This window comes from Dermacentor variabilis, chromosome 4 (genome assembly GCF_050947875.1).
Source record: "Dermacentor variabilis isolate Ectoservices chromosome 4, ASM5094787v1, whole genome shotgun sequence".
NCBI lineage: Eukaryota > Metazoa > Arthropoda > Arachnida > Ixodida > Ixodidae > Dermacentor > Dermacentor variabilis.
In genome coordinates this window covers 139,306,535-139,322,697 of record NC_134571.1, presented here as the reverse complement: position 1 = coordinate 139,322,697, position 16,163 = coordinate 139,306,535, and the positions used below count along the sequence as shown (strand labels likewise).

The 16,163-nt window shown below is 47.6% G+C and overlaps 1 protein-coding gene across 1 annotated transcript in view; it reads right to left on the bottom strand.

Annotated features, from left to right (window-relative positions):
- Nucleotides 1-16,163, bottom strand: part of LOC142579850 (creatine transporter-like) — a 54,741-nt gene that overhangs the window by 28,509 nt on the left and 10,069 nt on the right. Inside the window, exons 4-9 of the mRNA XM_075690467.1 lie at nt 13,684-13,874; nt 11,865-11,997; nt 9,144-9,278; nt 3,276-3,379; nt 3,068-3,192; nt 89-201 (exon numbers count right to left, since the gene is read on the bottom strand). Coding sequence (XP_075546582.1) covers nt 89-201; nt 3,068-3,192; nt 3,276-3,379; nt 9,144-9,278; nt 11,865-11,997; nt 13,684-13,874 — 801 coding nt within the window. The remainder of the gene's footprint in view (nt 1-88; nt 202-3,067; nt 3,193-3,275; nt 3,380-9,143; nt 9,279-11,864; nt 11,998-13,683; nt 13,875-16,163) is intronic.

Below are 16,163 nucleotides of genomic sequence, written 5' to 3'. Positions count from 1 at the left end.
GCGTACGTCGACGAATCCAAAGGCAAATAAATGGCCACCGAAGCCTTCCACATGCTGTTATATTGGACCAGCGATCGCGTGACCTTACCACGCCGTCGAAGGATAGCACGCAGATGAGAAGGTAGAAGGCGATGCACCACAGCTCCGGGTGGCGGAAGTGCTTGACGCTTTCCGGGTACGTGACAAAGGCGTAGTGGTACCCTGCGGCGCCAGGAGGAGCGAAAGCTTCAGGTCAGACTGGGTGGCTTGAAAACTAAGGCAAGCAGACGGTGCACAGCAGACGTACCGTCTGCTGTGCACCGTCTGCGTTCAAGCCGTCGGCTTGAACCACGCAAAGATGGTATGCGGCTCACATAAACGTGGAGATGATGGTGGAATTGATTTATTGGTATCTTTGAAACTGGGCGGTGACAAATGGTCACTTAGCCTGCTCGGGCTAATCGAATATGCGATACATGCTTATCAGTCCACGTTTTGTCAATCCCTCCCTTTTTTCCTCTGTTCTTGTTAACCGTTGCTGTTCCCGTTGTTGATTGATTGTATTGCAAGTTTTGCGTGTGGGATCGTTTGGCGTTTTGGTTACTTTGTCTGTATTTTCACACTATAAGGATTGTCCACTCTGCAATTCTTATGCGCCACTCGCCGTCGTCTTACTGTTCTGCGGACTTGTAAGGAGTCGGGACCTCGTCAAGCTGTTCGAGCTTTTAGTACCTTTCTCCTCCTTTTCAAAGGAAATAAATATGATTCATCATCTCTGTATTCCTTAAAACCTCTATATCTGCCTTGTATAGTTACTTATGCCTGTAACGGATTCGGTCCTAGCAATCTCTTCCCCGATTTTTTTTTTTTTTTTTTTCACCAATACTACAAACTTCTGTAGCTTATCTCGGCTGCTGACCGGTAAATGTTTCCCATCCGCTTTGAATCCCAGCGCTTCTGGCAGTTAGACGTTACCCACGGGTCTCGTGGAATGGATGGATACCTTCGCATTGCATTAGGTTGTGTCGAGTTTTTCTGCAGATTTTTGCTGCTGCAGACACATCCTGTTGCGAATATTCGCCACGGTATGCATGAAGATTTATGAAGGTTCTCATCTCCAAGAACGCCACCTGCCGGAGAACCGGCCCCGCACGCATCAAAGACAAGTGCGGTGTTGTCACTGGTGTAGCCGTCCACTTGATTACTATCTGTGAAGGTATGGTTCACACCACAGATCTTCTGCTATACTTCTTTGAAAATAACGCTATGCACAGATATACGGCGACTCACCCTCTCGAAATAAAGGATCTACGACATGTTCATATCGTGAGTTGCGTGAGATGCTAAGACAGGAAGGCTACTCTTTAGTGGTGTGCAAATAGTAATCTTGAAACGTAATAGAATACGAATCGAATAGTTATGATAGCGAATCGAATACGAATAGAATATTATCCGAATAATTTTCGAATATTAAGACAACTTCTTTCAGTGCAATGCTTCTGTTCCTCAATTTTCTTTTTCTTGAAGCATTCCTCAATTGCGATTACAACCAAAGAATTTTGGAACGCTATGCACTGAAATAAGCTTCTATACAACAATGACTACAAGCAAAACGAGAACAAGGTGAAAGCAGGAGCCAACGTTTCGACAAGTGGACTTGAAGAAGACAAGTCCACTTGTCGAAACGTTGGCTTCTGGTTTAACCTTGTTCTCGTTTTGCTCATAGTCTTGAATTTCCATCTCCCAACTTCCCCTTGTTTTCCCAACAATGACTATAGCATTCTAGGTAACTTTCCTCCCATCTCTAGAATAAAAGTCAGGTATTAAAATTAAACAAAACGTCTACTTAACAAAGATTTACGAGAGAAGCAAGAGTATACCAGGGTACCACCGAGAGCAAGGTCAACAGAAGGCTGCGCGATGGAAAGTGCGATAGATACATTAAGCCTCTAAGCATGCTCAGGCTACCGTACGTGGCACTTCGCTCTTCGAAGAGGCAGGATGTATGTCGAGTGAGCTAGTGAACGACGCTTTGCAATGTGGTAATGCGGCTACATACATACACACACACACACACACACACACACACACACACACACACACACACACACACACACACACACACACACACACACACACACACACACACACACACACACACACACACACACACACACACTCTCACTCACTCACTCACTCACTCACTCACTCACTCACTCACTCACTCACTCACTCACTCACTCACTCACTCACTCACTCACTCACTCACTCACTCACTCTTATAAGCTCTCCTATCCCCTCTGTATCTACCTGTATACCACGTGACCGGCTTCTCACACTTCAACACACGCACTTTTTTCCCCACTTTGACACTGTGATGATCGACCTGTCAAGTGTGAGAAGCATTCAAACGGGCATCCCCCATGTCAACATAATTGCCCTCTTCTCCGAAACGGTGTCACCCTTTTTCACACGAGCTGACACGGAAGGGTAGACAAGCAAAACAAACCAAAGGGCAAGAAGCACCCCCCCCCCCCCCCCCCGCTCTTCACAAGCTGACACAAAATGGGGAGACGAAGTTAAAGGCCAAGAAGGCGCCCCTCCCTCTCTCCACAAGTTGACACAAAGGATGGACGGCGAAAGCCCTACTACTTCCACAGGCTCCGGGAGAAGACGGCGACGACCGCCGGACCGTGAGGGGTTATTTAAGGCCATGCTGGCCCCCGCGTTAAGGACCGCTCGAGACACGGATGAGAGTCACATCCATGTACCAATGAAGTGAATACAATCCTTTCTACTTATTTTTCATCCTCACTCTGCCCGGCTTCGTCGTCATTTCCCGATTCTTGGGGTGAAGACACACCTCACCCGGCCGAGATTATATCAACGCTCTCAATGCGAACGCATCAAAAAGTACATGTGCTGCAGAAGTCAAAGGATGAAAAATTATATACAGGTTTATAGAAGGGGCGCGTCTCCGTAGCTAGGCGACACCTACATGGCTAGGTGGGCGGAGCATGCGCGGAGCGGTCCCATACGTGGCACGTATATACCGTAAGGATCGCTTTTCCTCCGCAGAGCAACGCACCCGAAGAGACCAGCTCGTCGATCTCCAGGCCGTACAGCACGGTGGCGTGTCCGTGCAGCGCGAACACCATGCAGCCGGCGAAGAAGCTGAAGCAGAAGTCGGCCCCGATCAGCTGCGCGATGTTCCTGCGCGCGTGACCAGCAGAGTGAGGCAGTAAAAGTCACGCGCCATTCCACGCCCCCAACCGGGTGCCGTCTGCTGTACTCACAGCGAGAGCGGCCACTCGAAGGGCTTGTAGCTGCCGTGGCCGGTGAGCACGCCCAGAGACAGTCCCAAGCTGAAGAGAAGCTGCTGCGAAGCCGCCCGCCACGTCTGCGTTTGCGAGGGAAAGTACGACAGAGCGTTTTCACTGCCGCGAATGACGCAGTCTCCGCCAGTGCCACCGCGCCCCCTATGTTCGCCACCTTGTGGGACAGGAGTGCACGAAATGCGATTGTTAACTACCATATTCACTCGAAGATAAGTCAACTCCCTATATACTGAACTCGCTGAGATATGAAATATAATTCAAATATAGGTCGACCCATATCTTGTAAGAAAAAACAAAAATAAATTCTGAACACGACATGCTCTTATTTACCGTAATCACGGCTACTAAATCTCGGTTGTCGACGCTACAAGCTGAATCCACGTCGAAAATATCAGGGAAGTTGTCCTCATCGACTGCTTCGCAGGCGTCCTCTGCACTCCAAACGACGTCGTCCGCCGGTGCCATCAAGTGCGTTGGATATGCGGCGTTTCTAGAAGCCAGTCTGAATAATCCGATGACTGGCTTTACGGCGGGAGTGACGGAGGAATGGTGGCCGCCATTGGCCGCCATTGGAATTTGAACCTGGAAACTTTTAACGTTAGAACGTTATCTGGTGAGGCGAGTCTAGCAGTGTTATTAGAGGAATTAGAGGGTAGTAAATGGGATATAATAGGGCTTAGTGAGGTTAGGAGGACAAAAGAAGCATATACAGTGCTAAAAAGCGGCCACGTACTGTGCTACCGGGGCTTAGCGGAGAGACGAGAACTAGGAGTAGGACTCCTGATTAATAAGGATATAGCTGGTAACATACAGGAATTATATAGCATTAACGAGAGGGTGGCAGGTCTTGTTGTGAAACTCAATAAAAGGTACAAATTGAAGGTAGTACAGGTCTACCCTACATCCAGTCATGATGACCAGGAAGTCGAAAGCTTTTATGAAGACGTGGAATCGGCGATGGATAAAGTCAAAACAAAATGATGGGCGACTTCAATGCCAAGGTAGGCAAGAAGCAGGGTGGAGACAAGTCAGTGGGGGAATATGGCATAGGCTCTAGGAATAGCAGGGGAAAGTTATTAGTAGAATTTGCAGAACAGACTAATATGCGGATAATTAATACCTTCTTCCGCAAGCGGGTTAGCCGAAAGGGGACGTGGAGAAGCCCAAATGGCGAGACTAGAAATGAAATAGACTTCATACTCTGCGCTAACCCTGGCATCATACAAGATGTGGACGTGCTCGGCAAGGTGCTCTGCAGTGACCATAGGATGATAAGAACTCGAATTAGCCTAGACTTGAGGAGGGAACGGAAGAAACTGGTACATAAGAAGCTAATCAATGAGTTAGCCGTAAGAGGGAAACTAGAGGAATTCCGGATCAAGCTGCAGAACAGGTATTCGGCTTTAACCGAGGAAGGGGATCTTAGTGTTGAAGCAATGAACGACAATCTTATGGGCATCATTAAGGAGTGTGCAATAGAAGTCGGTGGTAACTCCGTTAGACACGATACCAGTAAGCTATCGCAGGAGACGAAAGATCTGGTCAAGAAACGCCAATGTATGAAAGCCTCTAACCCTAAAGCTAGAACAGAACTGGCAGAACTTTCTAAGTTAATCAACAAGCGTAAGACAGCTGATATAAGGAACTATAATATGGATAGAATTGAACATGCTCTCAGGAACGGAGGAAGCCTAAAAGCAGTGAAGAAGAAACTAGGAATTGGCAAAAATCAGATGTATGCGTTAAGAGACAAAGCCGGCAATATCGTTACTAATATGTATGAGATAGTTCAAGTGGCTGAGGAGTTCTATAGAGATTTATACAGTACCAGTAGCACCCACGACGATAATGTGAGAGAGAATAGTCCAGAGGAATTTTAAATCCCACAAGTAACGCCGGAAGGAGTAAAGAACGCCTTGGGAGCTATGCAAAGGGGGAAGGCAGCTGGGGAGGATCAAGTAACAGCAGATTTGTTGAAGGATGGTGGGAACATTGTTCTAGAATGAGTGGCCACCCTATATACACAATGCCTCATGACCTCGAGCGTGCCGGAATCTTGGAAGAACGCTAACATAATCCTAATCCATAAGAAAGGGGACGCCAAAGACTTGAAAAATTATAGACCGATCAGCTCACTGTCCGTTGCCTACAAGGTATTTACTAAGATAATCGCAAATAGAATCAGGAACACCTTAGACATCTGTCAACCAAAGTACCAGGCAGGATTCCGTAAAGGCTACTCAACAATAGACCATATTCACACTATAAATCAGGTGATAGAGAAATGTGCTGAATATAACCAACGCTTATATATAGATTTCATTGATTACGAAAAAGCATTTGATTCGGTCGAAACCTCAGCTTGCAGTCATGGAGGCACTACGGAATCAGGGTATAGACGAGCCGTATACAAATATACTGAAAGGTATCTATAGCGGTTCCACAGCCACCGCAGTCCTCCATAAAGAAAGCAACAAAATCCCAATAAAGAAAGGCGTCAGACAAGGAGATACGATCTCTCCAATGCGTGTTTACAGGAGGTATTCAGAGACCTGGAGTGGGAAGAATTGGGGATAAAAGTTAATGGAGAATACCTTAGCAACTTGAGATTCGCTTGCTTAGTAACTCAGGAGACCAATTGCAATGCATGCTCACTGACCTGGAGAGGCAAAGCTGAAGGGTGGGTCTGTAAATTAATCAGAGAACTAAAGTAATGTTTAACAGTCTCGGAAGAGAACAGCAGTTTACGATAGGTAGCGAGGCACTGGAAGTGGTAAAGGAATACATCTACTTAGGACAGGTAGTGACCACGGATCCGGATCATGAGTCTGAAATAACCAGAAGAATAAGAATGGGCTGGAGTACGTTTGGCAGGCATTCTCACATCATAAACAGCAGGTCGCCATTATCCCTCAAGAGAAAAGTACCTGTACTCACGTACGGGGCAGAAACCTGGAGGCTTACGAAAAGGGTTCTACTTAAGTTGAGGACGACGCAACGAGCTATGGAAAGAAGAATGACAGGTGTAACATTAAGGGATAAGAAAAGAGCAGATTGGGTGAGGGAACAAACGCGAGTCAATGATATCTTAGTTGAAATCAAGAAAAAGAAAAGGGGGCATGGGCAGGACATGTAATGAGGAGGGAAGATAACCGATGGTCATTAAGGGTTACGGACTGGATTCCAAGGGAAGGGAAGCGTAGCACGGGGCGGCAGAAAGTTAGGTGGGCAGATGAGCTTAAGAAGTTTGCAGGGACAACATGGCCACAATTAGTACACGACCGGGGTAGTTGGAGAAGTATGGGAGAGGCCTTTGCCCTGCAGTGGGCGTAACCACGATGATGATGATGATGATGATGACGGAGGAACTCCGCTAGCTCGGTACTTATGCCAGCTTTGTTGACGAACATACGTAGACCTAGAGTCTGGTCACGAATATAGGTCGATAGCTCATTTCGGGTAAGACTTTCGCGAAAAAGAAAGATTAAGGAATATATTCGAATGAATACGGTTTCTTATGCGCGCCTATTTTTGTTCCTGTTGTTTCTGGCAACACAACAGGCGGTTTTCCCTGGTGTCACTCATAGCATCATTGCCGCAATACCGAGAGGCTGTTCTCTCGGTAATACGCCGTAACGGTGGCGAATGACCTTGCGATGTGTTCAGTCAGAGTTTGTCAGAAATTCTCCTACGTCGACACGATTTCTGTCGGAGGGAAAGCGTAAAATACAGTTTTAGGGAAAACAAGTCGGCAGCAAAAGTTCTCAGACGTCATCAGAAATTCATTAAGCGAGGGTAAGACCGGGGCTTAAAGTCTCCCTTCGCGTGAAGAAGGGACTCCAACGCGTACATGATCAGCTCGTATGTATGTATGTATGTATGTATGTATGTATGTATGTATGTATGTATGTATGTATGTATGTATGTATGTATGTATGTATGTATGTATGTATGTATGTATGTATGTATGTATGTATGTATGTATGTATGTATGTATGTATGTATGTATGTATGTATGTATGTATGTATGAAAAAGAATAGCAACATCACACAAGGAGAACACCGTCTGCAAGAGTTATTAGAGAGCTTTAGAATAGGGGCCCCAAAGGTTTTGGGCCCCAAGGTCGAAGCCACTGCGCATGCGCGAGACGCAAACTGCGTTTGGGTTTTGCGTTGGGGACGCTATTTCACCGATTTAGCGGGAGCCCAAATAGCGGCCCCAAAAGCTTTGCGTCCGCAAACATGGCGGCACCCATCGAAGCGACGGCTCTAGCCTAGCACCAGACTGGGTTCGATTCGTGGTAACGCGTGAAGTTAGCGAGCTAGGAGAAGTGACTGCGGTTATCGCTTTCTCTCAACTCGCGTGTGTTATGAAGATTGATTCATTAGACGGCGCTAATTCCGAATTCGATTGCGGATTTTATGCCTCGTAGGCCTAACACGGCTAAGCTTGGCTGGTGAAGGCACGTAAAGTTGGTTTGCTCAGAACTAAGCGCAACTAATTGTTTGCTGCTTACACAATAACCTCTAAATTGTAATTTAACGCGAATACACGCAAGTCAAAATTACTATTCCTATCATAAAATGGTATATCTTATTTAATTATTTCTAATAGCTTTTCTTTGACGCCGTAGTGGCGCTGTCAGCGCACGACGCTATCCGCAAACGCAAAGCCCTATTATAAAACTCTTCACTCCTGCGTGCCCCAGCGCTAACACCCGCAAAGCTCTTTGGGGCCCCAAACTATTGGGGCCCCTATTCTAAATCTCTCTATTGCGATCAGCGCTACCACTGTATGCGGGCATTCATATGGCCCTTCCAGCAATGTCAGAGTCACTTTGCCACTTGGAAGGACGACAGATGTCTTAGCGCAGCGTCACCGTTACACTACCTGAGGCCTGCGTCCGTACTGCCCAAGTTCACTGCCAATTAAGTGACGCTTGTAGGTGGTGGCAACGACAACGTTTGTGTTCTTCGGCATGAGCTTCTGCAGTGTACAGACAGGCTCAGTATAGGGTGAGAAACCGAGCTTCCGAGTTTACTACAGAGGGAAGCGTTAGCGCACAATTTAATCGCGACAGAGAGGCTATACCTACTTGGACAAAGTCGCTTGCCACGTGAACTTTGGGCTCGTATTAGCGCTTTGTACATTATCACTGATTTGCTTGGCCTGTATTGCTTGGCCTGGTTGTAACGGAAATTGGTGATTGGTTGTCGTTCAGACACCCGCCGCTCGCGATAGCTATTGGTTTGATAACGACGCAATGGTCGTGGTGACTGCCAGTCGCGCACGGCACTTACGTACAAGACAAGTTTTGCGAATACGGGCCTCCCAGCGGCGCGCATAGGTTTTCTCGCGCATGCGCACCTCCACTTGGTATATTTAATCCATGAGTGCCCGCCGGCATGGTGCGCTCTCCTTGTCTCGTCGTGGACCGTTTGATCCCTAATAGTGTCCAAGTAATTTTTTCTTAGCACCTAGCGGTATATACAGGTCGATCGCTAAAAATGATGTAGAACCTAAAGATGATCCCCCTGTATATACGCGTACAAGCAATGTCCGCCTATTTGAATAATCTAGCTCTAGGGTCCCGTTGAAGTCTTTGACTTTAGAACCCTCGTCTGCATATTGTCTTTTACCCGTTCATTGTATTTAAAGAATAATAAACTGAAACTGAAGGACTAGAATTACGCTATGTAGCTGATACGGGCTTTCTTTTTTTTCAAAAATTCTGTAAAATTAAAGAAAAAAAGCGATCACCACCGTATAGTTAAAGCGCATGCCGAAGCACCACGGCATATTTCGCGGCGGCTGTGCACACGTACCACGATGTCTACGAGCTTGGGCCAGTCCGGGTGCAAGTAGGCGCCCACTCCTCGCATGGAGCCGCGCTGCACCACGCTCGACAGGAACAGTGTGAACAGCAGGGCGAACGACATCCACGTCATGCCCATCGCCAACTGCGGCCGCCGCCGGCGGACAGGCGGTAAGATATCACACGCACGTTACGCCGGAACAACCATAGAGTTTCCTACAAAATTACTAGAGGGAACTCTGGCGCTAGTGTCTACGTGAGCTACAATGGGAGCGGTTGTCCCAGCATGGGAATTATGGGAAGTACATGGATTTGCCTAAACTTCGTCCTTTTTGGCTTCAAACGGCTTTGTGACTTAGTAAACTCGTCATTTTCAACAGTTTATTGCGTAATAAATAATTAAATAAACATCATTAAAATTGCCCGACTGCAGGATTCGAACACAGGGACTCTAGTACAGAAGCCTGATATTGAAACCATTAAGCCACGGATGCATGTATCGACAAGCGAATGAAACGCACTTATGAATTTATCGCGGGCATGCCAGTGCTTTGAGACGCTTGGTGCGTTTCGATTTGGGCACATAAACAAGCTCAATCATTGCAATTAATAGCAATTGTACGCGTTCCCTGGCGTCTTCTACACTTCGAAGAATATAGATTGCGCTGAAATATACGACAATAAGATTTATATAGCGTAATATACAAAGCCACAAGAACGTCTGAATCCACAAGCACGAAGATCAGACAAATCCATGTACTTCCCATCATTCCCATGGTAGGACAACGACTGCAGCGCCAGAGTTCCCTCTAGTAATTTTGTAGGAAACTCTATGGGAACAACGACACGAACACTGCTTCGCAAACATGCAAACGCCAAGTCAGGGGTGCTATAACTTTTCTATAGACGTCGTGTAATTTGGCCGTATTGTCCGGCAATTCGCCATCTTGCCTGCTGTGATTGGCCCAAAAGCTGCCGCGGCTTCTCGTGATAGGCTCAGAATGTCGCCATTAGAGGATTTGAAGATATGACGCTGTACGACTGTGGTCCAGACCACCCCAGATCACTCTTCTTTGCGTCACGCATGTCGCTCCTCGGTGAATCGTGGGAACATCTTACGGTGACGTGCCAGACATCGCTTGCGAAGGCAGTCGATTGCTACAGGAGTTTCAGTTTGTAGGCGAGCTAACAAATGACTGTCGCGCGTTCTAAGATGTAAGGGCAGAGTCGTCTGCTCCTATAGGAGTAACACGGGAGCGCGCGGCCCTCTGGACCAACTTATTGCAGATGCGCCTAGAGAGCCAAAGGCGCGGCGTGTCGTCTGGTACTGTGCTGTGTCACCTCATGCTGGCGTCGTAAATTTGCTTACCTCACGGGGCATCGTGCTCGAATTAAAGTATTTCATATCACCGTACGCAGAGCGCCGGGCGTTGTCGCCCGTCGAATAACAGACTGCTCAAAAGGATAATGAAGTGCTAGCAAAATACCTGCTCTTTTACGTGTTGTGCGTCTGTGAGGGACTTCTTGGTTTGTTTAAGGTGGGGCTGTTAGAACCTCGCTGAGTTTCTCTTGACGTTCACAGCTTCGCCGAGCTGAGAGAGAGGGAGCAGAGAGAGAGTGAAAGCGGAGTATAAAAATAGCATCGCGCAGCATAGCGATACCGTGAGGGTGAGTGGAGCCTAGCGGGGGAGAAGGAGCGGCGCGGCGGGAACACAGGTGGTGTGACGTCATTGCTCTCCGATAAAAACCCGCGCGCTCGCTTCGGCGGATTTCACGAAGCTCCAAGTACGCGGCGTCGGAGCTAGCATTGCCGCCGCGTCGCGTCGGTGCAGCGTCTGACACACGACACCGACGCATACGGCGTCTCAACAAATCGCTTCTGTTGCGGCGGGCATAGAGTTTCCTACAATAATATGGCGATGGGCGCCTCAAATGTCGCGCCGTCTCAACCGAAACCACCCACAGAAGGAAGATGGCATGGACTTCTCTGAAGCCTTAACTTACCCCAGCTCCTCTGGCTTTTGGTGTTTGCAATAGCAGAGCCACGCGTAATTTTTGTGACCGTGTTTGAAACAACGTTGAAAGTCAGAGCAACAGAGACGAATATTACAGCATGAACCTCTCGCACAATGTTTGACGCTCCTTTTTCTTTGCATGTGCACTCTCGCTATCTTCCTTGGCTTAGCATACTTTCCCTGCTCGGCCAATTCATTCATTGCAAAATCACGAACTGCAAACGTACATCACTTCGATGCTATAGCAATGCAACCACCCCGTCCTAATGAACGGATGGTTAAGTTGTATGCAGTAACAAAGTACCTAACATGAAAAAGAAAGAAACAAGTAGACGTTAACGCGCACTACGTGGGTCACTGACCAGCCTCAGAAAAATTTTGGTCGACTGCATCGCTTTTTCCCATTCAGCACATAATAATGACTTGACTGAGTAGATATGGACTGAGAAAAGTGAACTGGGCAGCGCAAGGAGTGCGCCGAATTACTGTAATGGATAGCGCAACTTTTTAAGTACAGGGATGTTGTTCTGCCACAACCACAGCCTATCCCGGCGAGCTCGAGTGCTCTTCTGTGGTCGAGTTTCGAGTAGTTAGTGAGGTGCTCCGTCTTTTTTCGTCACATGCCACTAATCAGTTCGCGACATTCATTTGGTGTTTCTTCGAATAAATAAATAAATAAATAAATAACTCATCATTACGTATCGCCAAAGGCGCACCTTTGTGTAGCTTCGAATGCCTTTGACGATGCTGAGGAACTCGGCAAGCCAGCACAGGCTGATCAGCAGCAGCATGTCCTGGTGCAAGTCGCCGATCTCTTCGATGCCGGAGCTGAGGCGCAAAACTTTCTTCCTGGAAACGATGTAATGCAAACGATGCGGCAGCGACTACTAACGGGGCTTCCCACCAGCTATAACAGAGCTCCAAAAAACTCTGTGGGGACATGAGCCTGCAGATCTATTTAGGCCATTTGGGAATCTGGGTCCGTATTCGCAAAACCTTCTTGCGCCAAAAGCGCTCGTGCCAGACAGTGTGCGATGTAGGACATATTATTAGCGCAGGCAATGAGCCAATGAAAAAGCAGCACTTACGAACGAAAAGGTTCGTGAATTCGACCCCCGATTCGCAAGTTGTGAACGTCTTTCTATTGGCTTTATACAACAAAATGTAAAAGAATAAGAAAAACAAGAACAAACAGACGTTTCGCTACAAAGGCGGCGAAGCATTAACGTTTTGCTCTTGTTTTACATTTTGTTGAGCGCTAAAATGCATGCGGACATGGAAGATTTATCACTACGGCGCAAGCTATCGCGCGCTTATCACTCCTTCATAAGCTTTATCATAACGTATGCCGTTTCATGATGATTTCACAGTTTCCCCCCCCCCCCCTCTCAGTCCGAACATGTGACAGCAAAAAGCTCGAAATGGCGTTGCAAAAAAATAGTGCGCAATTAGGCGTAAATAAAATACCAGACAGATATTAAATATAGATTATGTAGTGGTTCAGCTCGTCACAGAAATTTGCGCGGTTGGAACGCATGCATGACACTGTTATCCAGTAAATAGTCCCGAAGTGTTATTGCGTGGGGAAAAATACTTCTTTTCACAGAGAACCAATGGCTCGGTAACAAAAATTTATTGCAAATGATCCCGACAGGATAAACCTATTGTAGCATACTCCGCATATAACACGCGTTCGAAAGAAAAAAAAAAAACACTTTTCTAGCACGCCGCGACCTGATTTCGTTTTCGCAAACGAAATATATTTGGCTGCATGGCAAATTGTATATTGCCGAGTCTATTCACAAAGGTGACGTATATAGTACATATTTTGGTTTCGCGTTTGATGTGATTACGATCACTAGCGCTTCGCTTCTTGGCAACAGCGACGTGCCGCGTAATAAAGGTTAGATTCTACAAAGAAACGCGAAGGTACCTGCCGTATGAACACGTTGGCACAGCGCAAGGAAAGCTTCGTCGCCAGATAGCAAGCGTCGTCCACACTCACATAAATTAGTGCGGGCACGTGGAAAAATCACCGCCCAAGCACTCCGTACACGTGGTTAACCAGCCTCCCGGTGTTTATCACTGGGTTTATCCCGACGGTTCATTAAACGACGGCTTGGTAGGCTGCCGGATCCTCGGTACGCAGTTGCTGCTCGCGCTCGGCTGCACGAGCCTGTTCTGGTGCCTGGGCCGCAGCATCGGCACGGCGTAGACGAGCTCGTTCTCGCTTCTGCTCGCGGCAGTCTTGATCGAAAGCTGCCTGCTCCTCAGGAGTATGTATGCCGCGTGGCGTATACCCATTTCGGAGCCGGAGAGAAACTGCTGCGCGCGCGCTCAGCTGTCACGGAGGGCAACGACTACTGCGCAGCCAATAGCGCGCCTGTCTTTCTTTCTTTTTCACGCGCATGCGCATGTGGTTGCGCCGGAGGAGTTTTCGGTGTACAGGCGACAGACGGACGAATCGGCAGGCCACATACAGCTTCACTGTAAAAGAAATAAAAATCAGACTGCCCCCAGCCCGTCCATACTCACAGCAGGAACTGCTCGGTGGAGGTCTGCGTGCCGTTGACGCAGGTGCTGTGTACGGCGTCGTACTCGGCGCCGGGAACCATTACGGTGCCCCCGCCAGGCGAGCCCGAGTGGATCATCAGGGCGTCCTTGTCGGTGTAGTTGTGCGAGGAGTACTTGCGCGCCAAGGTGGCGTTGACGCGGAAGCAAGGCACCTGCGCGTTCAAAAGACGACGCCAGGACAGCGAGAGCCCTACTTAATTCGAAGGCTACCGCCCTGTGTTACACGAAGAAAACAAAGCTTGAGGATGGGCGTGCAAAGGGTGTGTCCCATGTTAAGTTCATGTCAAGTGACGAGAGCCAGGCTCGTAGATAGAGGAAGAAGGAACGCGAAGACGGAAGGAAAAACCGAGTTGAAAAATAAAACGACGAAGAGTCTAGAAATACGGCAAAAATTTAGTACCTTTACTCGTGACATTTGGTCGTGAAGAGAAATTTTTTGCCGGGTCCCCGACAAAACTAACCCCGTGTCTGGAATAGGCACGCCATTGTGCATGCGCACAATGGCTTTCACATTTCATCGAAGCTACAGGTACACCGAAAGCTGCCCCGCGCCACGTTCATGTGGGAGAGGTTGACAAGGTTTAACTTCCCAAGTAGCAGGGACACTGTAGGGAAGGTCCCAGGATTTATTTCGACGGTGGGATTCTTTAATGCTCCGTACGCGAGCGTTTTATTACATTCCGCCCCTCGTATTCGAATGCAGTCGCCGCGGCCGGCATTCAAACCGGCGACATCGCGCTCATGCAAGCCAGAACGCCATAGACCACTGGGGCGTGTATAGGAAAAAATTTTTGGTGCCACTATTCGCGTTCAAACGAAATTTAGCCGGGCGTGTTGCCGCTAGCCTGCTTATCGCTGCCATGAACCACCGCGAGGGAAGCACGTCGGTGGCGTAAATGGCGCAGCCAACGCCTGCGTCACTGCCCTGTCGCCTTTTAAGCGGCAGCACAGACAGCTACATGCTATGTTCGTTTGTACGAGAAACGTTTGTGAGTGCTGTAATCATGGCGCGCAAGCGGACATGTCACGTTGTCTTTTTTTTTTTTGTATTTCGCGGACATCTGCAGTAAGCTGAAAAACGCTAATGCCTAATAGATAGAAAGTTAGAAACTGTCTAATCGGACGTTCTAATCGGACGTTCCAACTTTCCAATTGAAATTTTTTGCCTAACTTCGTGGGTTCCGAAGTTGGTTAATTAATCTTGACTGATTATGCAATTAAGCAGAATAAAAAAATAGTGTGACTTACTCCATACAATAGTCGGCAACATGAATTTGTTCGCGTCGTCTTAGAGTACATCGGTATATTTTAAAACCCTGGCTAAAGTTAGCTGTGACACGATGTATATACATTCTCGTATGACCTCTGCATGCAAGTGGCGATGTTTCCATCCCTAACAAATGTCGTAAATTATTCGAAGAGGTTTTTCTTCGTAATGTTATACGAAGTTATAACATTCTATAACAACTTCGTAAGTTATACGTAATGTATAACTTGGGCTTTGTGAGCGAAACATTTTCGCTGGCCTCTGCCTGACAAGTGCATCCATTCTACAATTAGTCTCCGTTTATCGCCTGTTGAATTTTTCACAAGATAAATGCCTATGCTGTGCGAACCGCAAAGTATGCTGCGTGCCCTTGGCTAGGGGATCTTTACGCGAAAATATATTCATGGCCACGTGACGACTACTTACGTTGGAAACCTTCGGGCAAATATTTAGTGGTTAAGAAGCCGCACATATATATACTCAAAAGTCTGTTGGCACATTTGGCTTTAGGCATGCTTAAGTTCATGGCATGTTTCCCTACGCCAACCGCTACCGCAATGCTTGCCGGTAAACCGGGTAGACTTCAACATAGTTAGGGGAAACAGTGGCTGCAAGCGCACCACTTAAAATCAAAATTCCTGGTTTCATTTTCTCCCGGGACATGTTGGCTTGCGATGCATTAGATGCAGAAAATTTTGAACTGTAGTCAGCACAAGGAGTTAGGAGGGGACAAAAGAGTACAGCGAGGGGCAGGACTGATATGCACCTCAATCTGCACCAAATACGACCTCTCCTTCGCTACTTTCATAAAGAAATAACCTAGTTGCAAAAACATTTAGCGTAGTTGACACCTCGGCATTCAACTCAAGTTTGAATATTGAGGCTAAGGACACCAGCGAGATTATACGCGTGGACTATCGGAAGCATGACATCGGCAGTACAAGTGCGCATGCGCTCTGAGCCTGGCGAAAATCACTAGTCGCAGGTGTCACAGGAAGTGTCGGCATAACTTGACTGTGCATCTCCAAGCCACGCCGAACATGGGAAGCACTCTGTAAGAGCACCAGACTTTCACAGACGCCACTGGAGCCCTCGATATCTGCCCGTGACTTGCACAACGAGTCTTAGCAAGACTTAGGACTGGTGCACGTAGAATCGCGGTGCTTCTTTTATT